This window comes from Pristis pectinata, chromosome 5, assembly GCF_009764475.1.
Source record: "Pristis pectinata isolate sPriPec2 chromosome 5, sPriPec2.1.pri, whole genome shotgun sequence".
Lineage (NCBI taxonomy): Eukaryota > Metazoa > Chordata > Chondrichthyes > Rhinopristiformes > Pristidae > Pristis > Pristis pectinata.
In genome coordinates, this window is record NC_067409.1 from 28,646,508 (window position 1) to 28,667,750 (window position 21,243).

General features: G+C 38.5%; 1 protein-coding gene across 1 annotated transcript in view; it reads left to right on the forward strand.

Moving 5' to 3' along the window:
• Nucleotides 1-21,243, forward strand: part of odad2 (outer dynein arm docking complex subunit 2) — a 188,691-nt gene that overhangs the window by 139,891 nt on the left and 27,557 nt on the right. The window contains exons 18-19 of the mRNA XM_052015638.1: nt 9,029-9,217; nt 11,990-12,211. Coding sequence (XP_051871598.1) covers nt 9,029-9,217; nt 11,990-12,211 — 411 coding nt within the window. The remainder of the gene's footprint in view (nt 1-9,028; nt 9,218-11,989; nt 12,212-21,243) is intronic.

Here is a 21,243-nt window from a genome sequence, read left to right on the forward strand (position 1 = left end):
TGCCCATTGGTTGGTGTGGGCATGGTGGGCTGAATAGCCTATTTCCATGCTGTATGACTCTATGACTCTACAACATAGAAGGAGGCCAGCTGTTAAAGCACATCCATTAGTCCTATTCCCCCTGCAACCTATTCTTTCTTACAGGGCTGACAACACCCCCCAGATTCTCTTGCACCGATCTGCACTGGCATTTAACCTACCAACACATGTAACATGGGGCACGTAAGGAAAATGGAGTACCTGGGGGAAACCAATGCGTTCACAGAGAGAATGTGCAAATTCTGCACAGACAGCACCAGAGGTCACTACAACTGTGTGGTCTCGGTACCAGCTGCTTCACCCAACTCTGCATTATACTACTGTTCCTTTTATGTTGTCTACACTGGGAAGAGTAAGTAATTGGTAAGTGTTAGAATGGGGTTGCCATTACTTCTACTGAAAAACAAACACTGACTATTTACCCTATCTATGCCTTTCATAATTTTATATACCTCTATCATGTCCCCTCTAAGCCACCTTTACTCCAAAGAAAACAGACCTAGCCAATCCAATCTCTCCTGATTACTCAGGCTGTTGAATCCAGGCATCCTTATTAATCTCTTCTGCACCCTCTCTAGCTTAACCACATCATTCATATAGGGGGGTGACCAGAACTGCATACAATATTCCAAATACAGTCTCACCAACATGTTGTACAACTGTAGCATGATGGTACAACTCTTATACTTAATGCCTTGACCGATGAAAGGCAAACATGTCATATGCCTCCCTCACCACCCTATCTGCCTGTGTTCCCATTTTCAGGGAACTACGTACTTGTACCTGAAGGTCTCTCTGTTCAAAAACACTCCCCAGGGCCCTGCCATTCACTGTGTATGTCCTGCCCTGATTTAATTTACCAAAATGCATCACTTCACACTTGTCCAAGTTAAATTTCATCTGCCATTCCCTTACCAACTTTCTCAGTTGATCTATATCCTGTTGTAACCTCAGACAACCTTCTTCACTGTCCACCACACCACCAATTTTGGTGGTATCTGCCAACTTATTAATCATGTCACCAACATTCTCATCCAAATCATTAAAATATATGACAAACAATAGTGGACCCAGCACTGATCCCCATGGCACACCACTGGTCACAGGCATTTAATCTGAAGAACAACCCTCCACTACCACTGTCAGGAATCAGGAACTGCTACCATTGATCCTGCTCACTCTCAGTGAAATTATCTGTGGGAATTCTGATCTATTTCTGTGCTTCTCCTCTTGGGCTGCATTCCAATGCCACTGAATATTTCACCTGAATCTCAACTTTTTTGCTCTTGGGTTCTTCAAGGTGGTTGTGATACTTATATAAACACCTCCAATCCACAACAAAAAGGACCAGGTTATGAACAGAACAATGGTTGAATCAGAACAATGGTTGGAATTCTCACCCCAGTCCTCATTCAGCAGGTTGAATTGTTTTTCTAACAACATTATTGGTAGTCTGTCTGGTTTTAAACTGCATCAAATTAGCATGAATCTGAAATCCTGAGTAAGCTGCTGCCAATAATGGATCTTTTCAAGCCATCTTAATCAATACTTTTCAGCTTTTATAGCTTTGATCACTGTCATGAGTGAGTCCCCTGTGCCCTTGAGGGTATTGTCTCCAGCACTAATATATACTGTAGACACGCATCCAGCTAATACACCCAGGATAACAAACGTATCTGTAAATTGTTTTTTTTTGCAACTAGAATTACACTTTAGCTATGAAATTAACATGAATGTTACCTTACATTAAAGGTGGGTTAACAATAGAGAACAGAACAGGAGCCTTTTGATAGTGGGGTACTGCAGGGATCCATGCTCAGTGCTCAGCTGTTTACAATCCTTATAAACAACAGATGTGTTTCACTTATCTGATGAAAGGTATTGACCTGTTGTTATTCAAGACTCACACCAGAGATTTCAGTACAAAATTCCAGCTGCCATTCCAAGGCAGAAATTAGTGAATCACTCATTTGAATGATACATTAAACTGAGACTCTCTCAGGTGGAGGCAAAGAAACCCAAAATGCTGTTTTGAAGATGAGTAAGGTAGTTGTCCTATTCCTGGCATCCTGCCAAATATTAATCCCTCACTCAACATTTATAAAATAGATTAACTAATCATTTTTATCATATATTTGTTTCTGATGTATCTGTGCAAATTGCTCTGCTGAATTTCACATATTGACTTTATTTTCTAAGTATTTTGCAGACTGTAAAGGATTTTGGAACATGACCAAAAGTGGTGTGAAATACAAAGCTTTTTAAAAATGTATATTAGCAGATGATACTGAACCCTTGCACAGAACTCTGTCCTAGAGTAACACTGTCCTGGCTCCACATTACCTCCTGTGAGAGGTGGAATACTTGACGCTCTTTGCAATCTGGTGCACATTATTTGTACTTATCAACCCATGACTGAAGGTTATCTAGTTCTTGCTGCTTAGAGACATGGGCTGCTTCATTTTCTGAGGATATGAGAATGGAATTGAACATTCAATAGTGAACATACCCACTTCTCACATTATGATGAAAGGAAGATAATTGATGAAACAATTAAAGATGGGTGGGCCTAAAACACTGCCCTGAGAAACTCTTGCACTGATGTTCTGGATCCGAGTTGATTGACTTCCAATAACCACATCCGTCTTCTTCTGTGCACAGTATAACTCCAGTAATTGCTGCGTTTTCCTTTGATGTCCATTGACTTCAGTTTCATCTGGGTTCTTTGATCAAAGTCAAATTCAAGTTTATTGTCATATACACAAGTACATGTATACACAGGTACAATGAAAAACTTACTTGCAGCAGCATCACAGGCACATAGCATCATTTAAGCAGCATTCACAAGAAAAGGATAAAGTAAACATAAATTATACATGATTTTTACCAGAAAGAACACAATTAGAATACAGGAATAACAAAGTTCATTTTAGTGCAAAGTGGTCATAGTGTTGCTAAAATGTAGTGATTAGGGTTTTGCCAGTTGGTTTAAGAACCAAATGGTTGAAGGGAAGTAGCTGGTGGTGTGGGACTTTAGGATTCTATACCTCCTGCCTGACGGTAGCTGCGAAAAGATGGCATGGCCTATACGGTGGGGATCTTTGATGATGGATGTTGCATTCTTGAGGCAGCGCCTCAAATAGGTACTACCAATGGATGTGTCCATGATGTATTGGGCTGAGTCCACTACTCTCTGCAGCTTCTTACATTCCTGTGCATTTGAATTGCCATACCAGACCATGATGCAACCGGTCAGGATATTTTCGACAGTATATCTGTAGAAGTTTATTCGAATGTTTGGTGACAATCCGAACCTCCTTAACCTCCTAAGAAAGTAAAGACATTGGTGCATTTTCCTTATGATTGCATCTATGTGCTGGGCCCAGAACAGGTCATCCGATATGTTAATGCCCAGGAATTTAAAGATGCTGACTCTCTCCATCGCTGATGAAGGGACTCATCCCAAAATGGTGACTGTTTTTTGCTGCAAATTAAGGTGTATTTAGTCACAGCATTAAAAGGGGAAGAGGTTTGATTTGAGGTGAGGAAGAGACATGATGGACATGCATATTGAGCAGATTTAAAGTCTCCTTTGCTCAGATCTCAGTTAGGAGACCCTTCTGCCTCTGTGAAAGAGAGCCTTTCAGCTTGGTGAACCAATAAACATGGGAAGGGCCTTCCCTTCCACGTGCCTCCCTCCTGCCAATTGAGACCTTAGGCCGAAAGAGAGAGGGGGAGAGAGAGAGAGAGAGAGAGAAATGTTGTTTTAGTATCAACTATGGCCTTCTGAATTTAGTGGCTTGATCTGCGTGTGTGCATGTGTGTTTGTGATGTGGTGAGTAGGGACGTGTAGGTGATTATCTGTGCGCCACATAGGGGCAGCATCCATGAGGAGGAGTTTTCAGTGCTGTAACCCTCATCATAACATTTCTAGTAAGTTCACAATATTTATTCCAGCATTGATTCATCCTCCTTATAGCATCAGTCCTTGAGATCAGGATTTCAGCCATCTCCCTCCATCCATGGTGAATAGCTCCTGACTGCATGGCACTTCTTTTAATCATCTAATTCATCCACCAGAAACATAATAATTCTGTGTACCTATCTGTGAAATAAGGGGCACTCTCCCTGCCTCACTACAAGCTCTCTGCCTTCATTGGTGGCACTAGTATCTTTTGCTGCTAATGGCTGACGTTCAGACATTCATTTTAAGGGCTGAAGCCATGTTATGATTGCTAGATGGAAAACTGGTAGCAGTTGCTTGCAGTTCAGAAAGGAACCATCAAGATCTGTGCAGTTTTCCATACAAGGAAGAGCTAGGGAATTAAGGGAAGAGGACAGTGATGTCCTGAAATGTATGGACACATGAAAGAGGTGGTGTTGGTGGTCTTGAGGCACATAAACGTGGATAAATTCCCAGGACCCAACCAAATATATCCTAGGCTGTTATGGGAACCTAGGGAAGATATTGCTGGGGCCCTGGCAGAGATTTTTGTATCTTCCTTAGCCATGGGTGAGGTACCAGAAGACTGGAGGGTGGCTAATGTGCCTTTATTTAAGTAGGGCTGTAAGGACAAGCCAGAAAATTAGAGGCTGGTGAGCCCAGCATCAGTGGTAGGAAAGTTACTGGGAAAGACAGGATCTATCTGCATTTGGAAATCAAGGGCTGATTAGAGATAGTCAGCATGGCATTGTGCATGGGATATCATGTCTCATGAATTTGATTGAAATTTCTGAAGAGGTGACCAAAAGGATTGACAAGGGCAGGGTGGTAGAAGTTGTCTACATGGCCTTTAGCAAGGCTTTTGACAAGGTCCCGCATGGTAGGCTGGCCCAGAAGTTTAGATCACATGGGATCCAGGATGAGCTAGCCAATCGGTTACAAAATTGGTTCTGTGGATGGAGTGAGAGGGTGGCAGTGAAGGTTGTTTTCAGATTGGATGCATATGACCAGTGGTGTGCCACAGGAATTGGCGCTGGGTTCCTCGTGGTTTGTTAGATATATTAACGATTTGGATGAGAATGTAGGTGGCATGATTAGAAAGTTCACACATGGCACCAAAATTGGTGGTGTGGTGGACAGTGAAGAAGATTGTCTAAGGTTACAACAGGATCTAGATGAACTGGGAAAGTGAGCGAAGGAATGGCAGATGGAATATATCTCAGACAAGTGCAGAGTGATGCATTTTGTGAAGTTAAATCAGGACAAGACATACACAGTGAATGACAGGGCCCTGAGGAGTGCTGTAGAACAGAAAGGCTGAGAGATACAAGTACATAGTTCCCTGAAACTGGTGACACAGGTAGACGAGGTGATGAAGAAAGTATATGGCATGCTTGTCTTCATTGGACCAGGCACTGAGTACAAGAGTTGTGACATCATGTTACAGCTGTACAACACATTGGTTAGGCTGCACCTGGAATATTGTATACAGTTCTGGTCATCATACCAGGAAGAAAGTGATTAACCTAGAGAGGGTGCAGAAAAGATTCACAAGGATGTTGCCAGGATTGGAGGTCTTGAGTTATAAAGAGAGACTGGATAGACTGGGACTGTTTTCTCTGCAGCAAAGGAGGCTGAGAGGTGACTGTATAGATGTTTATATAATCATGAGGGACAAATATCTTTTTCCCAGTGTTCAGGAGTCTAAAACTAAAGGGCATAGGTTTAAGGTGAGAGGGGAAAGGTTTAATTGGGATCTAAGAGGCAACCTTTTCACATAGAGCTTTGTATTTGGAACGAGCTATTAGGGTAAATGGTAGAGACGGGTATAATTACAATGGTTAAAATATATTTGGACAGATACATGGATAGGAAAGGTTTAGAAGGAAATCTGTCAAAAGCAGGCAAATGGGATTAGCTGAGGAAAACACCTTTGTAAGCATGGACTAGTTGGGTCGAAGAGCTTGTTTCTGTGTTGTATAATGCTATGACTTTATGACTCTATAGCACTTTGATTCTGGATCTAATGGATTTCCAGGCAGTTTTCCTTTACAAGTATTATGTTTAGCTTCATAAACCACTTTTTGTTGATGGTAGCTAATTGTGACATTAAATTTGAGCTATAACTCCACAACTTCTGATTTTGTTTGACAGAACACAGTGCATATTTGCCAACATACTTCAAATGTCAACAGGTTTTGTGATATGGGTTCCATACTTAAGTGGTCCACTGACACCCTTAGAAGTGCACCACAAAATATTTTACATTTCACTCACCATTTATACTTAACCATTCTGTAAGGCATGATTATTTTGGTGTGAGTTCTATTCTGCCTGAGATTCTACTGTATTTACTACTGATTTACTCTGCAGTCTATAACTAAGTATGCTAACAGACATCTCAAAACAGAATATTTGACTTTTAGGTCAACCACAATACTCATATCAGAAAAAAATAGTCTTAACACAATAAATATGGTTTACCATTCATTTTGATACAAAACAGATCTCCTACACTATTTTGTTTTGAAAGAAACGAAAAACAGTTTACAGTCTCACATCATTTGTACCCATTGCTTTCTGCAGGACCTGATCCTGATTAGATGGAGTTAGCTTTCTGAAGCTGAGTTTGCTACAGCAATCGGGAATCTAACTGTACATACAGTGAAACAAAGATATTTGACCACATTTCACAGAAATATAGATCACCTTGGAATATCTTACATCTTTCAGGATCATCTTAATGGAGCAGCAAACAGTCTACTGGAAGAACACAGTAGGTGGAGCAGCATCTGTGGGGGGAAAGGAATTGTCAATGTTTCAGGTCAAAACCCTGCATCAGGACTGAGAGTGTAGAGGGAAGATAGCTGGTATAAAGAGGAGAGAGGACATGCATAACCAGCATCTGCAGTTTCTTGTGTGCTTAATGGAGTCCTCCTTGCCAGAGGTCCTAAGCAAAGCAATGGGTTCTCTCATGAATATGGCATCTGTTGCCAGAGACTTGTCTTCCTGCAAATGAGTTTCTTTTATTTGGACTCAGGATATTGTACAATTGCATGAAAGATATCTGGATACAGGACTCTGCCCACCTTATTATAGGCCATATAACAATGTAAGTTACAGGGCATGTTGAGAGAGTTCCAACAGCAGGAATAAAGCAAGAGTAAGGATGGATGAAGACACGCACCACTTTAATGAAGATGTAAGCCAAGGAACCTCCACAGCATCAGACTTTGAATTGACATCTAATCTGAATTTAGGGTCATAATGATTGATTGAGGACCAGCTGCCTTCAAGGAAGAAGAAGTCCATTGGCAGTCAAACCAACTCTCCTTAAACACACAGCTGCAGGCCCCACTAGAAGGAAGTGAATTTTAAAACTATTCTTTATACTTGTATTTCCCAGTTGCACATTCCGGGCATAGGATTTGGATGGCAAGTGCTTGCTCTGTTCCTAATTTCCCCAATCAACTCCTCTTGCCCACCTAATAGCAGCCTCCACATGTGCCTTTCCTTACATCAACCCCAATAGTCCTTCCCTCATGGTTTCCCTCTATTCCTCCTCTACCAATCCTCTCCTTCCCATTCACCCTCTTTCCAGGTCACCCACTTCCTTTCACCTCTTTCTCCACATTATACTTCCCCAAATTTATATTTTTTCTTGTCATCTCGTTCCCTATCAGCCCTTTTCCATCACCTTCTTCCAGTTACATTTCTCTTTGAAGGACTCCTGGGAAAATTGCTGTTAATTCAATGGCTCCTTATTTGAAGCATTTTCATCAGTGAGTTGCATAGAAATGTCCAGTGGGCATTGCAATTTACCAGTGTCATTTAAATTAAGCCTGAGGCCCAATATCAGGTGTATCTTAAGGCACAGACAGCAATCTCTGCAATTAGTTCCTATCTCACAATTTGCATGTGCCATTGAGACAAAATTAACTTTAAAGGCTGAAAACCTTCATATGTTGGAACTCTGAATTAAAATACAAATAAGCTAAATTGCATTGTAGGTGTGTCAGCATCAGTTTTTAAAACTGTTATTAGAACTTTATTTATACAGCACGGTAACAGGCCCTTCCGGCCCAATGTGCCTGCGCCACCCAATTACACCCATATTAACCTACTAACCCATACGTCTTTGGAATGTGGGAGGAAACCAGAGCACCCAGAGGAGATCCACACAGACACTGGGAGAACGTACAAACTCCTTACAGACAGCGACAGGAATTGATCCCAATCGCCTGCGCTGAAATAGCATTATGCTAACCACTACACTACCGTGCCGCCTCATGTAGGAGGTTGAAGTTTGTGAAGCTAAATACAAACCTGGAACATCAACTGCTCCTTCTCAGCAGAATTTCTCTTGTTTTTCTTACAAAATAAACTGTTCCTTGTTGGCAAAGTATATTTATTCATTTATTTACATAACAAATGACTTGGATGTTTATATGCTTAAGTAATATGAATGACTGACATTACTGAATATAATGAAAATGTAGATATTTAAACACCCTGCAGCACTTTGGCTCAATTCCTCCACAGATCTTCAATATGTTAACCATGCAAAGTCAAGTTTAAAAAATAGACTTTTTTTCCTTTGTTACTTTCAACATCAGGAAAGAATTGCTTTGCTTTGCTTCACTTCCAAGGATAAAATATGGTGGTACTTTTAAGACCAATCTCCCAGGGTGGGAAATAAACTAAGGTGAAAGGTCTTTAACTGTAGCCCAGAAATTAAAGAATTTCCTAACTCTTTAATAATAACAAGCTCACCATATTAAAGGGTTTGGGCTTATTATGAACGAGGAATGTGTCTTTACCATTTAGCATCAGCCGAAATACTATTGTGCTTTCCCATGCCAAAAACAGATGTTTGGTCCTTTGCATGTGCATTTAAGGTACCTACCTCCCACATGAGCTCACCACTGCCCTGAGGTAGCTTCACAAGGAATACCAGATCTATTTGTCCAATAAGACTGATCCTGAATTTTATTATTCTAATTCTCAACATATTGTTAACATGTTATTTTTCTTGTTTTTGTTCAGGAAGCTGGAGAGATGGTTCGCTCCTTTGTTGGTGGTCTGGAATTAATTGTTAATTTACTAAAATCTGACAACATAGAGGTCCTGGCCAGTGTTTGTGCAGCTTTAGCCAAAATAGCCATGGATGAAGAAAACCTAGCAGTCATAACAGATCATGCAGTTGTTCCAATGTTGTCAAGTTTAACATACATAGTAAGTAATCTTGGATTAATATTTAATACTGCTCACTTCAATTCTAACTTGTGGTCCATCCTTATTTCAGCAACTCTCTGGGTAAAAAGGTTTCGTACAAAAACACCAGACAGACTTGATGCCCAGTTTGAGGGTTATATTTTTCTCTATTTCTACTATCAGTTTATAAAGTAAATCTCAGACTGAAATTTCAGTGAATCGTTATTTATTGTTTCCTAAACTTGCTTGAAACATATTTATGAACATCTCAACTCTTCTTTAGAAATAATGGAATATAGAATAGATACATTAGGTCTTAACACTCTAACAAAAAAGGATAAAGGCTAATCAGTAGATCAGTACTATTTTGTTTGAAAACAACCACACTACCCACCTAGCTCATTGCTTATTCTTTGCAGAAATATGTGTAAACTGCTTTATACTTGTCTATTGCTGTATTCGTATGTGGAAACTCACATAACCCCATCATAAACTCATAAAATTTTCAAAAAATTTTTGGACGAGTATGAATCAGATTTATTATCACTGACATATGTTGTGAAATTAGTTGTTTTGCAGCAGCAGTACAGTGCAAGACAGTGCGAGATATAAAGACATAAAAATTACTGTAAGTTACAAAAATAAATAGTGCAAAAGAGGAATAATGACGTAGTGTTCATTGGTTCATGAGATCAGGACCTAGTAGTATGAATGTGATCTTGCAAGAATATAGAATCAGTTATAGTTACTTCATGAGGCCCTTTACACTGTAGCTCTGATAAAACACTATCCAATTGTTCAGAAATCCTGATGGTTTGGCATCTGGCTCACTGGGTGCTGATTCCTGCACTCCCTTTTAACACACAGGGGCCCTGCTTTACGCATTATCTTTAACATATCAGGGCCCCAATTCCCATGCTCCCTTTAAAATACGGGGGCCCCAGTTCCCATGCTCTCTTTAAACTTATCCTGCCCACATGCCTGCACTCCCATCAAACTCATCTTTTAAGTTCTAATCACTTTTTTTTCTCCAAAATCCTCAATAATCTTAACTTCCACTATTGTTTGCCATTGCTCTAGTATGTCTTATTTCATTGAGATCTTTTATTTGATTGCTTCTAATCAAACATAGAATATTGCCGTTAATCAGATGATAGTACCTTACAAAATACTACCAATCATACCATAGACCCATGGACTAAGGGGAACCTAAGAGAAACAGAAATTGAGGATTGACGGAAACTGATCCTAACCAGAAGATACAAAGTGCTGCCACCTGTGACATAGGGAGAAACGCTGTTGAAAAGAAAGCCAGAGTGGTGACCAAGACAACTGGTAGTTAACAAGAATTCAATAATTAGGATCAGATAGCCTCTTTTGTAAATAGGCTTGAGTACCACATTATATGTTGCCTACCTGATGCCAGGGTGAAATACAACTCAAGCTAACTTGAATGGATAATGGAGGGAGAGAGGGAGGGAGGGAGGGCGGGGAGGAGAGAGAGAGTGACAACTAAATTAACGAACAAGACCTCAGTAGTTTAATCCCTGATTTATTATCAAATGTTCAAATTATGATTGGAATAGGATTTTATGAAGATAACACATAGCTGAAGGAGCAATGTGAGAAAGAAAGGGTTTCACAGGCACAAGTGCTGCATGGTAAGACAACAGGCAAGAGTAGGCTGCAGTGGAATAAGTTAATAAAGCCCTAGAAGTTCTTATGTAGAACAAATAAAAACACTGATATAGTCAGAAATAAAGACAAAAAATGCTGGGAAAATTCTGCAAATTAGGTAGCAAATGTGGAAGGAGAAACAGTTGAGGATTCTCACTCTCAGCTGATATGATCGCAGTAAACTCCTCCAAGCTGCTCTAAAAGTGACTCTGGTGGGTCTCTGCCATTGCCAATTCTCCTCTTCACCCTCACACTCAGGACATCCCTCCTGGACCTCCATCTCCTGGATCATTATAACATGTGCTTCTTGGAGCCCTTGCTCGCTCCCTCTTCCTGCAGCTTCTCTTTTTGCTCTGGCAACCACTGTGTGTTGTTGTCATGGGGATTGCATCCACCGGTCCCTGCTGAGCAGCAGAGTTTTGGCAACTGCACTAAATTGTTGGAAACTGCACAGGATCAGTTTTAGAGTGTGTTTCTGGGTATGTAGTTTTACTTAGCTTTTTGGCCAATTTCACAATATTTCATGGGCAACCTGAATAGTCATTAGCATTAAACACAAAGATTCTTTAGCACACCAGAAAAGGGTGAAATCCAATTTCTAGGCATATAAATCATCATATTAATGAAAAGTCCAAATAAGTTAATGTCTAAAACTAAAGCTCTCAGCGCCAAATCATCATGTTCCCACCACAATATCTTTTGGTGGCAAAACATGTCATTGAAATAGCTCCTGCCAAGTGCAGGCAGGGGCTGAATTAACAAACAGAAGTCACAGCCTGAAATTCTGAAAATCACATAGGTTCTTTAACTTAGTGAAATCTGAGAGAACGTCCTAATTTTTTTCTTAGTCAGACAATATCTTAAACAAAAGTACTAGATCCAATAATAGAGAAGGAAAGCCAAGGTAAAAGGTTGCTTGAAACTTATCAGCTTGTGAATTGCTTGCTTTAGTCCATAGGCAAATGACTGTAGAATCAGAAAAGTTATTTTAATCAACATGAAATGAGAATTTTATACCTTTGAAGGAATAATATCAACAAAGTATAATTAACAAAACATGACATTCATTATCTCCAGTGATGTATTGTAAGACATGGTTGTCTTTTCTTCCTGTAGAGAGATGATATGCTTCGCCAGCATTTAGCAGGTGCTATTGCTTGCTGTTGCAAGTGGGGTAACAACAGGGTTGCTTTTGGACAAACTGGAGCCGTGGCCCCACTGGTTCATTATCTGAAATCAAAAAATCCTCTTGTGCATTGTGCTACAGCTCAAGCCCTACACCAGCTTTCATTTGATCCCAAAAATTGTATTACAATGCATGAGAATGGTGTGGTTAGGGTAAGTTTTTCAATTTCCAAACTGTATATGAATAGGTTATAATCTTTACAGTATGTGTTGCATTTTTCTGTGAAACCTCTATTAACTGGTTATTGTGAAACTTAGTTTAAGAAAACATAGATGGCAGAGACCTGATTTTCTGTAGGTCATTTAGTGGCCTTCCTGGTGATGAGAGACCAAAATTCTGCAGGGATGAATTTCTGAGATGCAGAAAATTACAGAAAAATTACAACACAGGAACAGTTTGTTGGATGCAACCAGTCTATGTCTGGGGTTATCCTTCCAACAATCATACTAAGCCAAAGTGTAACATTATGATCTGCAGCCTTTTTGACTCCATTCCTTTAACCACCTTTATTTTTAAATCTGTTCTTGAACAACATGTGAACTCCCCTTGTTCTGGATTTACTCTATTCCTGTAAGTATTACAACTGTAGATCTGGCTTCCATTGCATTCATTTTCAATCATAAACTTCACAACTCCTGGCATTAAAAAAGGCTATAAATTCAATTACATAGTCAACCAGACATTTCTGAGTGACAGTCACCTTCAATACCCTGTGTCATTTCCGCATCAGTAAATTGTGAGATGGGATCATTCTCCATCATGGAGCATTGCATAGAATCTTTGTTTAATTGTCCCAGCAATTAGCTTCACTCCTTAGGCACTCCTGAAGCAACCATGTTTGAGGTTAGATTGGATCCCCCGTAATGTAGGTCCCTTCCTGTCAGACTAATTAATTGCATTCTAATCTCTTGAATCCACGTCCTCTGATGCCATTTCAGTCCTCCAGCTCCTCTGATCCTTCCCATTCCCAAAGGTCCCAACAAAGACCCGGTCATTAATATCCAGCTCTGCCAATTACTTGATTAACCAACCATAGCCCCAATTCTTCCAGACCCTATCACCATTACCTCTGCCCACTGCCCCACGGGGGCCTGAAGGTGCCTAGAACTGCCGTCCTTCCTTCGAACCAAATCTGGTCTCAACCCCAGATAGCACGTTTTCATTCCTGAAAGTGTGCATTTTAAATTTCCAGAAAGGCTGTTGTGTCTGAAATGGTATTTGGTATTCTGCTGCAATGCCCATCCGGTTCACTCATTTGAATTCATTGGAATTTTGAGGCAAATTTTCTCCCAATATTTGTTCTAAATCTCTTCCATTTAATCATACATCTGTTTTTGAGTATGAACAGGAAGCCATGCTACAGACATGGTTAAGCTTCATTTTAAATAGAAAGATTGTAAGAATGAAGTCTGTACTGAATTTCTTGTCTTTAGGTCTTAAGATCCTAAATTACCACCCCAGCCAATAAAATAAGGGTAATGGGGATCTTGAAGCCTATCCTTCTCAAGAAATCTTATGTCCCTTAATAATTATGAAGAATTTTTTATGCTATTTTCTCACACTAATAAAGCTGCTCAAAGAAGTGGCTCATGCACCTATTTTTGGAATTTTGTAGGCTGCCATTCAGTGAATCAGGCAAACCATTAATCAAGGATCCCTTGTATACTCTTCCACAACCAATGAATATGCAAAATTTGTTTCCCACAGCAGCTGTTGCTCTTCAACCCGATTCCTTTAAATCAGTACACAGGTCAATATTTGTGTGGATGCTTGAATTAATCAAAAAATTTCACTGGGTGCATTGGAGTCTTCTAACTGTAGCATGGTCCTATTTCTGAGTCTTCCGAAGATTCAACAAAGAAAATATTTTAAAACTTGTACCTAATTATTCATATGATAGCTGTCTGCTATCCTGCTCTGCAGATACCATATGGACATTACTAAAGGCATCTATTTTGAAAATGAGACTACAGGATAGATTTTGTTTTTGTGATAAAATGGAAAACATATAATAGTAAATCAGCAGTCCATTTTACATCTCTTTTGATTTTTACTTCTATTGGCTTCAATGGAAAATGAAAACAGCCTTCCAAATAGCTATCCCCCATTTACACTTTTGCATAAAGTTCATGTCATCTTTGTGTGTGCCCACATACCAGCAGAGACAGACTGAACATTTACCCCAGTATCTGTAAACCCTTGCATCTTCCAGTTGCCTCTTCAAATGCTGTTAGTTACAAATTTCAATGCACTTCTGTTCACCATGTCTTTTCTAATGGTGCATTCCACAATCCAGCATTGCCAGTGCAGAGTAGAATTTATAGTTATCTTTGGAAATCACATAACCAGCTGTGATTTTGAATTTGTTAATTTTAACAGTTAAAATTAAATATTGCAAGTTTGTGGATGGAGAAATCCAACCTCAGTCACATGCTAAACACACAACATAGTAATTTTAGTCTGCTTCTGAAATTTGGTTTCATTGAATTTAATGGAACCGAATTTTTGAAGCAGAATTCATCACACAGCTGCTACTATGTTACACATTCACCATGAGTGACTTACGATGAATTTCTAGATGTATCTTTCCTGAAGTATTTCCTTACTGGGAATTCAGGTCACAGCATTCCTCCTTAAATTCCATAAAAATGCAGCTATTTGATGACCTATTCATTCAATAATCTCTTAAACAAATGTGTTATTGTTTAACACCTTTGCAGTTACTACAATGCTTTTTGAATCTGTCTTTTTCTGGGCAAAATTAAGACATCATTTCCAATACAAAATTCTACTCCATAATTGAAGTATTTGTCCCTATTTTCATAACTCTTTTTATGTGAATGCTGCCTACCCTTCCACTTCCCTTTAGATAATACATATTCTTTTGAACTTTATGTTAGAAGTAACACTGTTCATGAATTTTAGCTAAAGAAAATATTATAATAATAAAATAATGGTTATTTTTATGACTATTACCAGTAAAAGTATTCTTTCAAATCATCTATTTACAGGTTTAAGGCTCCAGGCTCTTTTGATAAAGTTGGAGAGTGGTGAAAAGAGTATGATTGCATATAATTAAGAAAACTAACCATAAAAATGCTGATTGGTTAAAGAGAAAGTTAAAGCACCAGTTAGGTATAATGAAAGGAAATTTTACTATGATGTATTATTGTTTAACGTACAATATTAGAAACAGGAGCAGAAGTAAACCAACTGGCCCCCTGAAACTGCTTCAATCATGGCTGATCCAATCTTGGCTTCAGCACCAGTTTCCTGCCCCTCCTCTTACCTGTTGACTTCCTTGTAGTTCAAATGTCTGTCCATTGGGACTAGTGGGCCAGCTTACCAATTCCTGCTCCTATTCCTTACATTCTAATGACCCATTTACTGCAACTCTCTGTTTTTGTTAGAAAGCCAATCCCCTATCCATGACAATATATTACCTCCACTCCCATGAGCACTTATCATTAATATAATGCAATTCATCACCCTATCTGCTTCATTGCTAGTGGTGGTACATAACAATTATATTGGAATATTGTGCATAGAATTGTGTTTTTTCTTGGAAAGAAATGGTATATTTTATACCAACCTCTGTTTTGTCAATGGATGTGCATCTGTTACTCAGTTTTAGAAATATTCCAGAGCACAACTTCGGTTATTGTCTTTTTTTTAAAGTTTTTTTTTGCCTTCAGCTATCCTGTCAGTCAGTACCAATAGTAACTCACAAAATCCAGAAGCACCACTGTCAGAATTGATGCAGTCTCAAAAGCTTATGCATGTCAGACACATTCCTGAAGGTTGCAGTAAATGAATTTGACGTAGTGGAAATAGAGAAACAGTAACTATTGTATTGTGAATGTGTAATCACTGAACTCTGATTGTGGCAAAATGCTTAAAAGCTTATTGGTGCAAAAGTTAAACAAGCTTCCTAAATATTAAAATAGGTTTAGAGAGCAGACAAAGAAGAATGCAGACTGGAGGAGTTGATAAAATCTATTTTGCTTTTTCTAGCTGGATTTGATTGAGAAACTAAGTTCAGTTGGTTTTCTTCCCAAAATAATGAAAAAAAAATTAAAGATTCCAAAGATCTAGTTGGAACACATTTTTAAAAGTGATTTAGACTTCTTATAAATCTACAGATTTTATCTTGGAGAATATTTACTATAGTTTATGTGCATTTCCCTTAATTTAAAGGAAGTAGATAAAAGGCAAAATTGCATACATTATAGGGGGTGTTGCTTCCTAGAAAAGATCTGTACTGTGATTTTCTGTCACAAGAAGCCACATCATCTATGTATGTGTCAAGAAACGAGTTGATAAAAACATAAACTGTGTGTTTATTTATATATAATTCTATGAGAGCGATTTTTTATTCCGTATCTCAAATTTTTGAGGAGTGATTTGTGAATTCTGTGAGGGTGAATTTCCATTACCCAAATGGTTGTAATGCGGCGGTCATCTGTAATTGTGTTATGATTTCTGGACTGGTTGAGAGAAGATGTTGCTTGGAGCCTTTTGCTTAAGCATACAATTAACAATCATTATATGACTCAGTTAATATTAATAGTGGCATCCATTTTCCAGACAATTTAATTTTATTATGTGCCTCTGATTGTTTATTTCATGGAACCATTGTATAATTAAAACCTGTTGACACTAATTAAAAAGTAAACTTCACTTTATGGCACCACAGACATATCAGCATTATTTTCAATAATTATTTAGACTAGCTTTACACAATCATATACCGTTAGTGTGAATCAATTTTAGTTCATGCTGATATCATAGGGATGATGTGAAAGCAATTATAAATATGCAATCAGAGTATTTAACATAGCAGAATAGCCTGATATTCACTGAAAGGAGCAGCTCTTGTGTTTGCAAATCTTCATGACACATCTGGACTTTAGAACTGTTGCTGAATTTACAGGCTTGATTGTGCCAACAGTTGTTAATAGTTCTGGTCAGAATGGCTGCCATTCAACTATCTAAGTTGAAATATGTATGAAATGCAGATTTCAAAGGCAGAATCTGTCAGTTTGCTCCTCCATAGGACACTCCATGCCTCCTGAATCCTGTCTCGGGTGTGATTTGGTGCAGGATCCAAGGCTGCAGTGAATGACAAAGATTTAGGAGGAACATGGAAAAAAAGGTTACTTTCTTAACATATTTTTGCTTTGCTTTTATGTTTTTAATTATTTATAAATGTTTTTATGTGTTTTTCATTAACAATTTTTACTGTACTTTTATGTTGGATCTTTATTTTTAACCATTTACTTCAATTTTAATAGTTTTTAAATATCTCTGACTTTCAGAGACATTTATTAAGATCAATTACAATTTTTACAGGTGACAAAGCCCTGCCTCCCGCTTTGCCATTGGAAGCATTTCAGGGGTGGGGTTTGTTCACTCTGTCTCCTGTGGTCACAAAATTGCTGAGACCATGCCATTGTTCTCTGGGATGTGGAGGGTCAATGAGGTAGTTTCTCACATCTGGCCTAGTAAGTATGGGTATGGTTAGATGGTGGGTGGCAATTTCAGGTAGAGAGAAATGGGAAAGCGCGATTCAACTCATTGTATTAATGCATCTTACTGTCACTGAAATTAAATGACCCAAAAAATTCTGGTAACCATTTTTTCATTCAATGTAGCCAAAATAGCCATTATGCATTCCCCAGAGTAGCTCAAGACTGATTCAACAGTTACACAGCTGCTTTTTATTTTACAGCTACTTTTGTAATAAATTTTGCAGGCATTTCATTGTTATGTGTTGTGCAATATTTATCCCAGTTACTTACAGTTTGCACGTGGCAAGAAGCTCAATGATCTCACATTTACTTGAGAGGCCATTTTCTCAGATTATTGTTTCCCCAATTAACCTATCTTCTTTAGTTACATATTTATAATTTGGACACGCACACATCTCTGGGGTTTAACGTAGGTTAGATGCACTGACTCATTACATATTAAAATCCCCCTGCTATCTGACATTTTGGTTTCAAAAGGAAATGGGGTTTTAAGTGTTCATGTACACAAATGAATGAAAACAAAAAACATGAATACAACAAAATAATTGAAAGGCTAATGAAATGTTAGCTTTCAATTTGAAGGGAGCTTAAGTTCAAAAATGAGGAAATAATTCTTAGGATATAAAGAGCCCTGGCCGGAGCCTATCTACATTTAGTTTTAGGAACTGAACCTCAGACACACAAGAACACAAGAAAATATGAGCAGAAGTAGGCCAGTAGGCTCTCCAAGCCAGCCCCAGCATTCAGTATGATCAATGCTGGCCTCAACTCCTCTTCCATGGCAGTTCCTCATAGTCCTCAATGCCTCAATCTTTATAATATTTATCTATCTCCACCTTAAATATATCAAATGATCTGACCTCTACTACGGAGAATTCCAGACATTGACTACCCTCTGAGAGGGGAAATTTCTACACACCTCAGTTTTAATTGACCATCCACTTATTGTGTAGCTATGTCTCCTTGTTTGTGACTCTCCCACTGGTGAAAACATCTCAGTACCTACCTTGCCAAGACCCCTCAGGATCTTGTACATTTAAATAAGGTCACCCTTCATTCTTCTAAATTCTAAGGAATACAGATCTTGGAAAGGTCTGTAAACTATCTAGCCTCTCTTGATAGGACAACCTTCTCATCACAGGAATTAGCCTGATGAATCTCCTTTGGACTGCCACCAATGCTATTGTATCACTTTTTTTAGGTAAGGGGACGGAAACTGTGGACAGTATTCCAGGTGTGGTCTCACCAATACCCAGTACAACTGTAACAAAACCTCCCTATTTTTAAACTCTAACCCCCTTGCAATAAAGTCCAACATGCTATTTGCTTTCCACTTGTTAAACCTGCCTGTTAACTTTATGTGATTCATGCAGTAGACCACCTAGATCCCTCTGAACCTCACACATTTATGGTCTCTCTCCATTTAGATAATCAGCGTTTTGTATCCTCTTACCGAACTGCATGAATTCAGTCTATCTATATCCTGTTGCAGGATCACAATGTCCTTGTCACAATATATTTAGACTTGCAGCAGGTACAACACAAGCTCACCAAAATAATACCAGGGCATGTGGGGTTAAATTGAGGACAGGCTGCATAAATTTAAAATAATTTTTTTTTAAAAACTGCAGATGCTGTACATCTGAAATAAAAACTCCTGAACTGTTACAACAAGGCCCAACACCAGCTCAAGAATAACACCTCATCTTTCATCTTGAGCATGTTAATATCGAATTCTGTCACTCTTTCTTACCATTCTTCTCATTCATTTCCTTTCATTTGTATATTCTGACCTGCTGGGCATGTCTCTGTCAGCTTGACAATATAAGTATTAGAAAGACATTACAACATTAGCAACACATTAAGCAGATAAGGAAGCTTAACTGCTTCTCAGCGAACACATTATTTCATCCAATCAGAGAAATTATCTTCATTCCACCCATTGCCCTCCCCCAGTAGACTGTCTAGACTAATTTGTTTCTCTCTTTCTCAATTCTGAAGAAGGATCTTAGACCTGAAACATTAACTGCTTCCCTTTCCACAGCAGCTGCCTGACCTGTTGAGTTTTTCCAGCATTTTCTGCATAAAGTTAACTTGTATTCTCTTGGGTATAGAAGGTTGAGGGTTGATTTTATCAAGTCATTTAAATGTTTAAGAAATATGATAGGGTCCACACAAAGATATTCTTTAGTGGAAGAATCTAAAATAAAACAGCATTTACATAAAATTACTGCTAGATCATGTAGGATTAAAATCAGGAAAGACTTTTTCACATAATGACTTCTGTCTATCTGAGTCTCATTCATTCAGAAGGTTTTGGATGGGAAATCAATTGAATTTTTCAAGTCTGTGGAGATATTTTAACTCTCTAATGTAGAAAGCTGAAGTCTGATGAAAACAGCACTAATATTTAAAATAATACTTTGGTCTGAGAATCCAGTGGTTGATTTTCACTACTTTTCCTTTGAAGTAACATGATAAGGGTCTCAAAATAGGGTTTGATAGACTTACCACCTTTTTAATTCTGGAAAGTGACTGGATCTATTTTCAGTGGAGCTACTATTATACATCTGGAACACCCTTTTTTATAGGTGATGAATCCCTTTTAAAATAGAAATCAAAATCCTGCAATGCACATAGAATTCTGATCACTAGTTTAGTTTACAAACAGTTGGAGCCACGTGCAATGTGAGCAATTCCACAGGCAACAGTATAGAAAAGGCCAGCCAAAGTTAAGTGACAAACTATAATGTGTTATTGTACACAAAGATCCACATTCTCTGCAAACCTATCCCTCACTTCTACAATGTAGATGGCTGGCCCAGTCTTGATGCCTCATTCCATGAAGCTGAATTGGGAACCTGCAATTTCCCAATCAAATTCAAAAGAGGCTGGATCCTAAAAAATATATAGTTGCCTGACCAGAAGTGAATCAGTCCCTTGTGACATTGGCACAACCATCCTGGTTAAGGAAGAGTTGCAGAAGTACCTACAGCCTTTGTCCTACTCATCTTTGCCACTGTTTATGCCCCACATGAGCCTCTCCCCATGCTATTTCATTGATATCTTTTTCCTACTGCATTTATTATTAAATAAAATAAGGATTCATGGGGGCAACAGATTAACATAAATACAGGAAAGGTTAAAAGGCAGAAATGGTTTTCAGATGGCAGACAGTTACTAGCAGGGAATTATAGGAATCCATTTTGGGTATTGAGCTATTCACAATAAAAAGGCAGTGCTAGATATTTAAGTTAACTAATGATATAAAGCTAGAAGGGAAGAAGAGCTGTGAAGGGGATGCCAATGATTTCCAAAATGTGAAAGGCAGTTTAAGCAAGTGGGCAAGAAGTGGGGTAGAGTATATAGGGAAATCTTACAATTATACACTTTGATAGAAAGAGTAAAAAAAATTAAATACTTTTTAAATGTTGAGATTCCAGTTAATGTTGGTGTACAGGGGATCTTGTCCTGATGGAAACTTAGTCATGCGGAAAGTAAATATGCAGGTAGAGTTGGTCTTTACTGCAAAAAGAGTGGAATGTAAAAGTAAGAAAATCTTGTTAAGATTAGCATGGCTTTAGTGAGACCTCATTTAGAGTACCTTGTGCATTTCTGGTCTCCTTACCCGAAGGAGGGTATAAGTGCCCTAC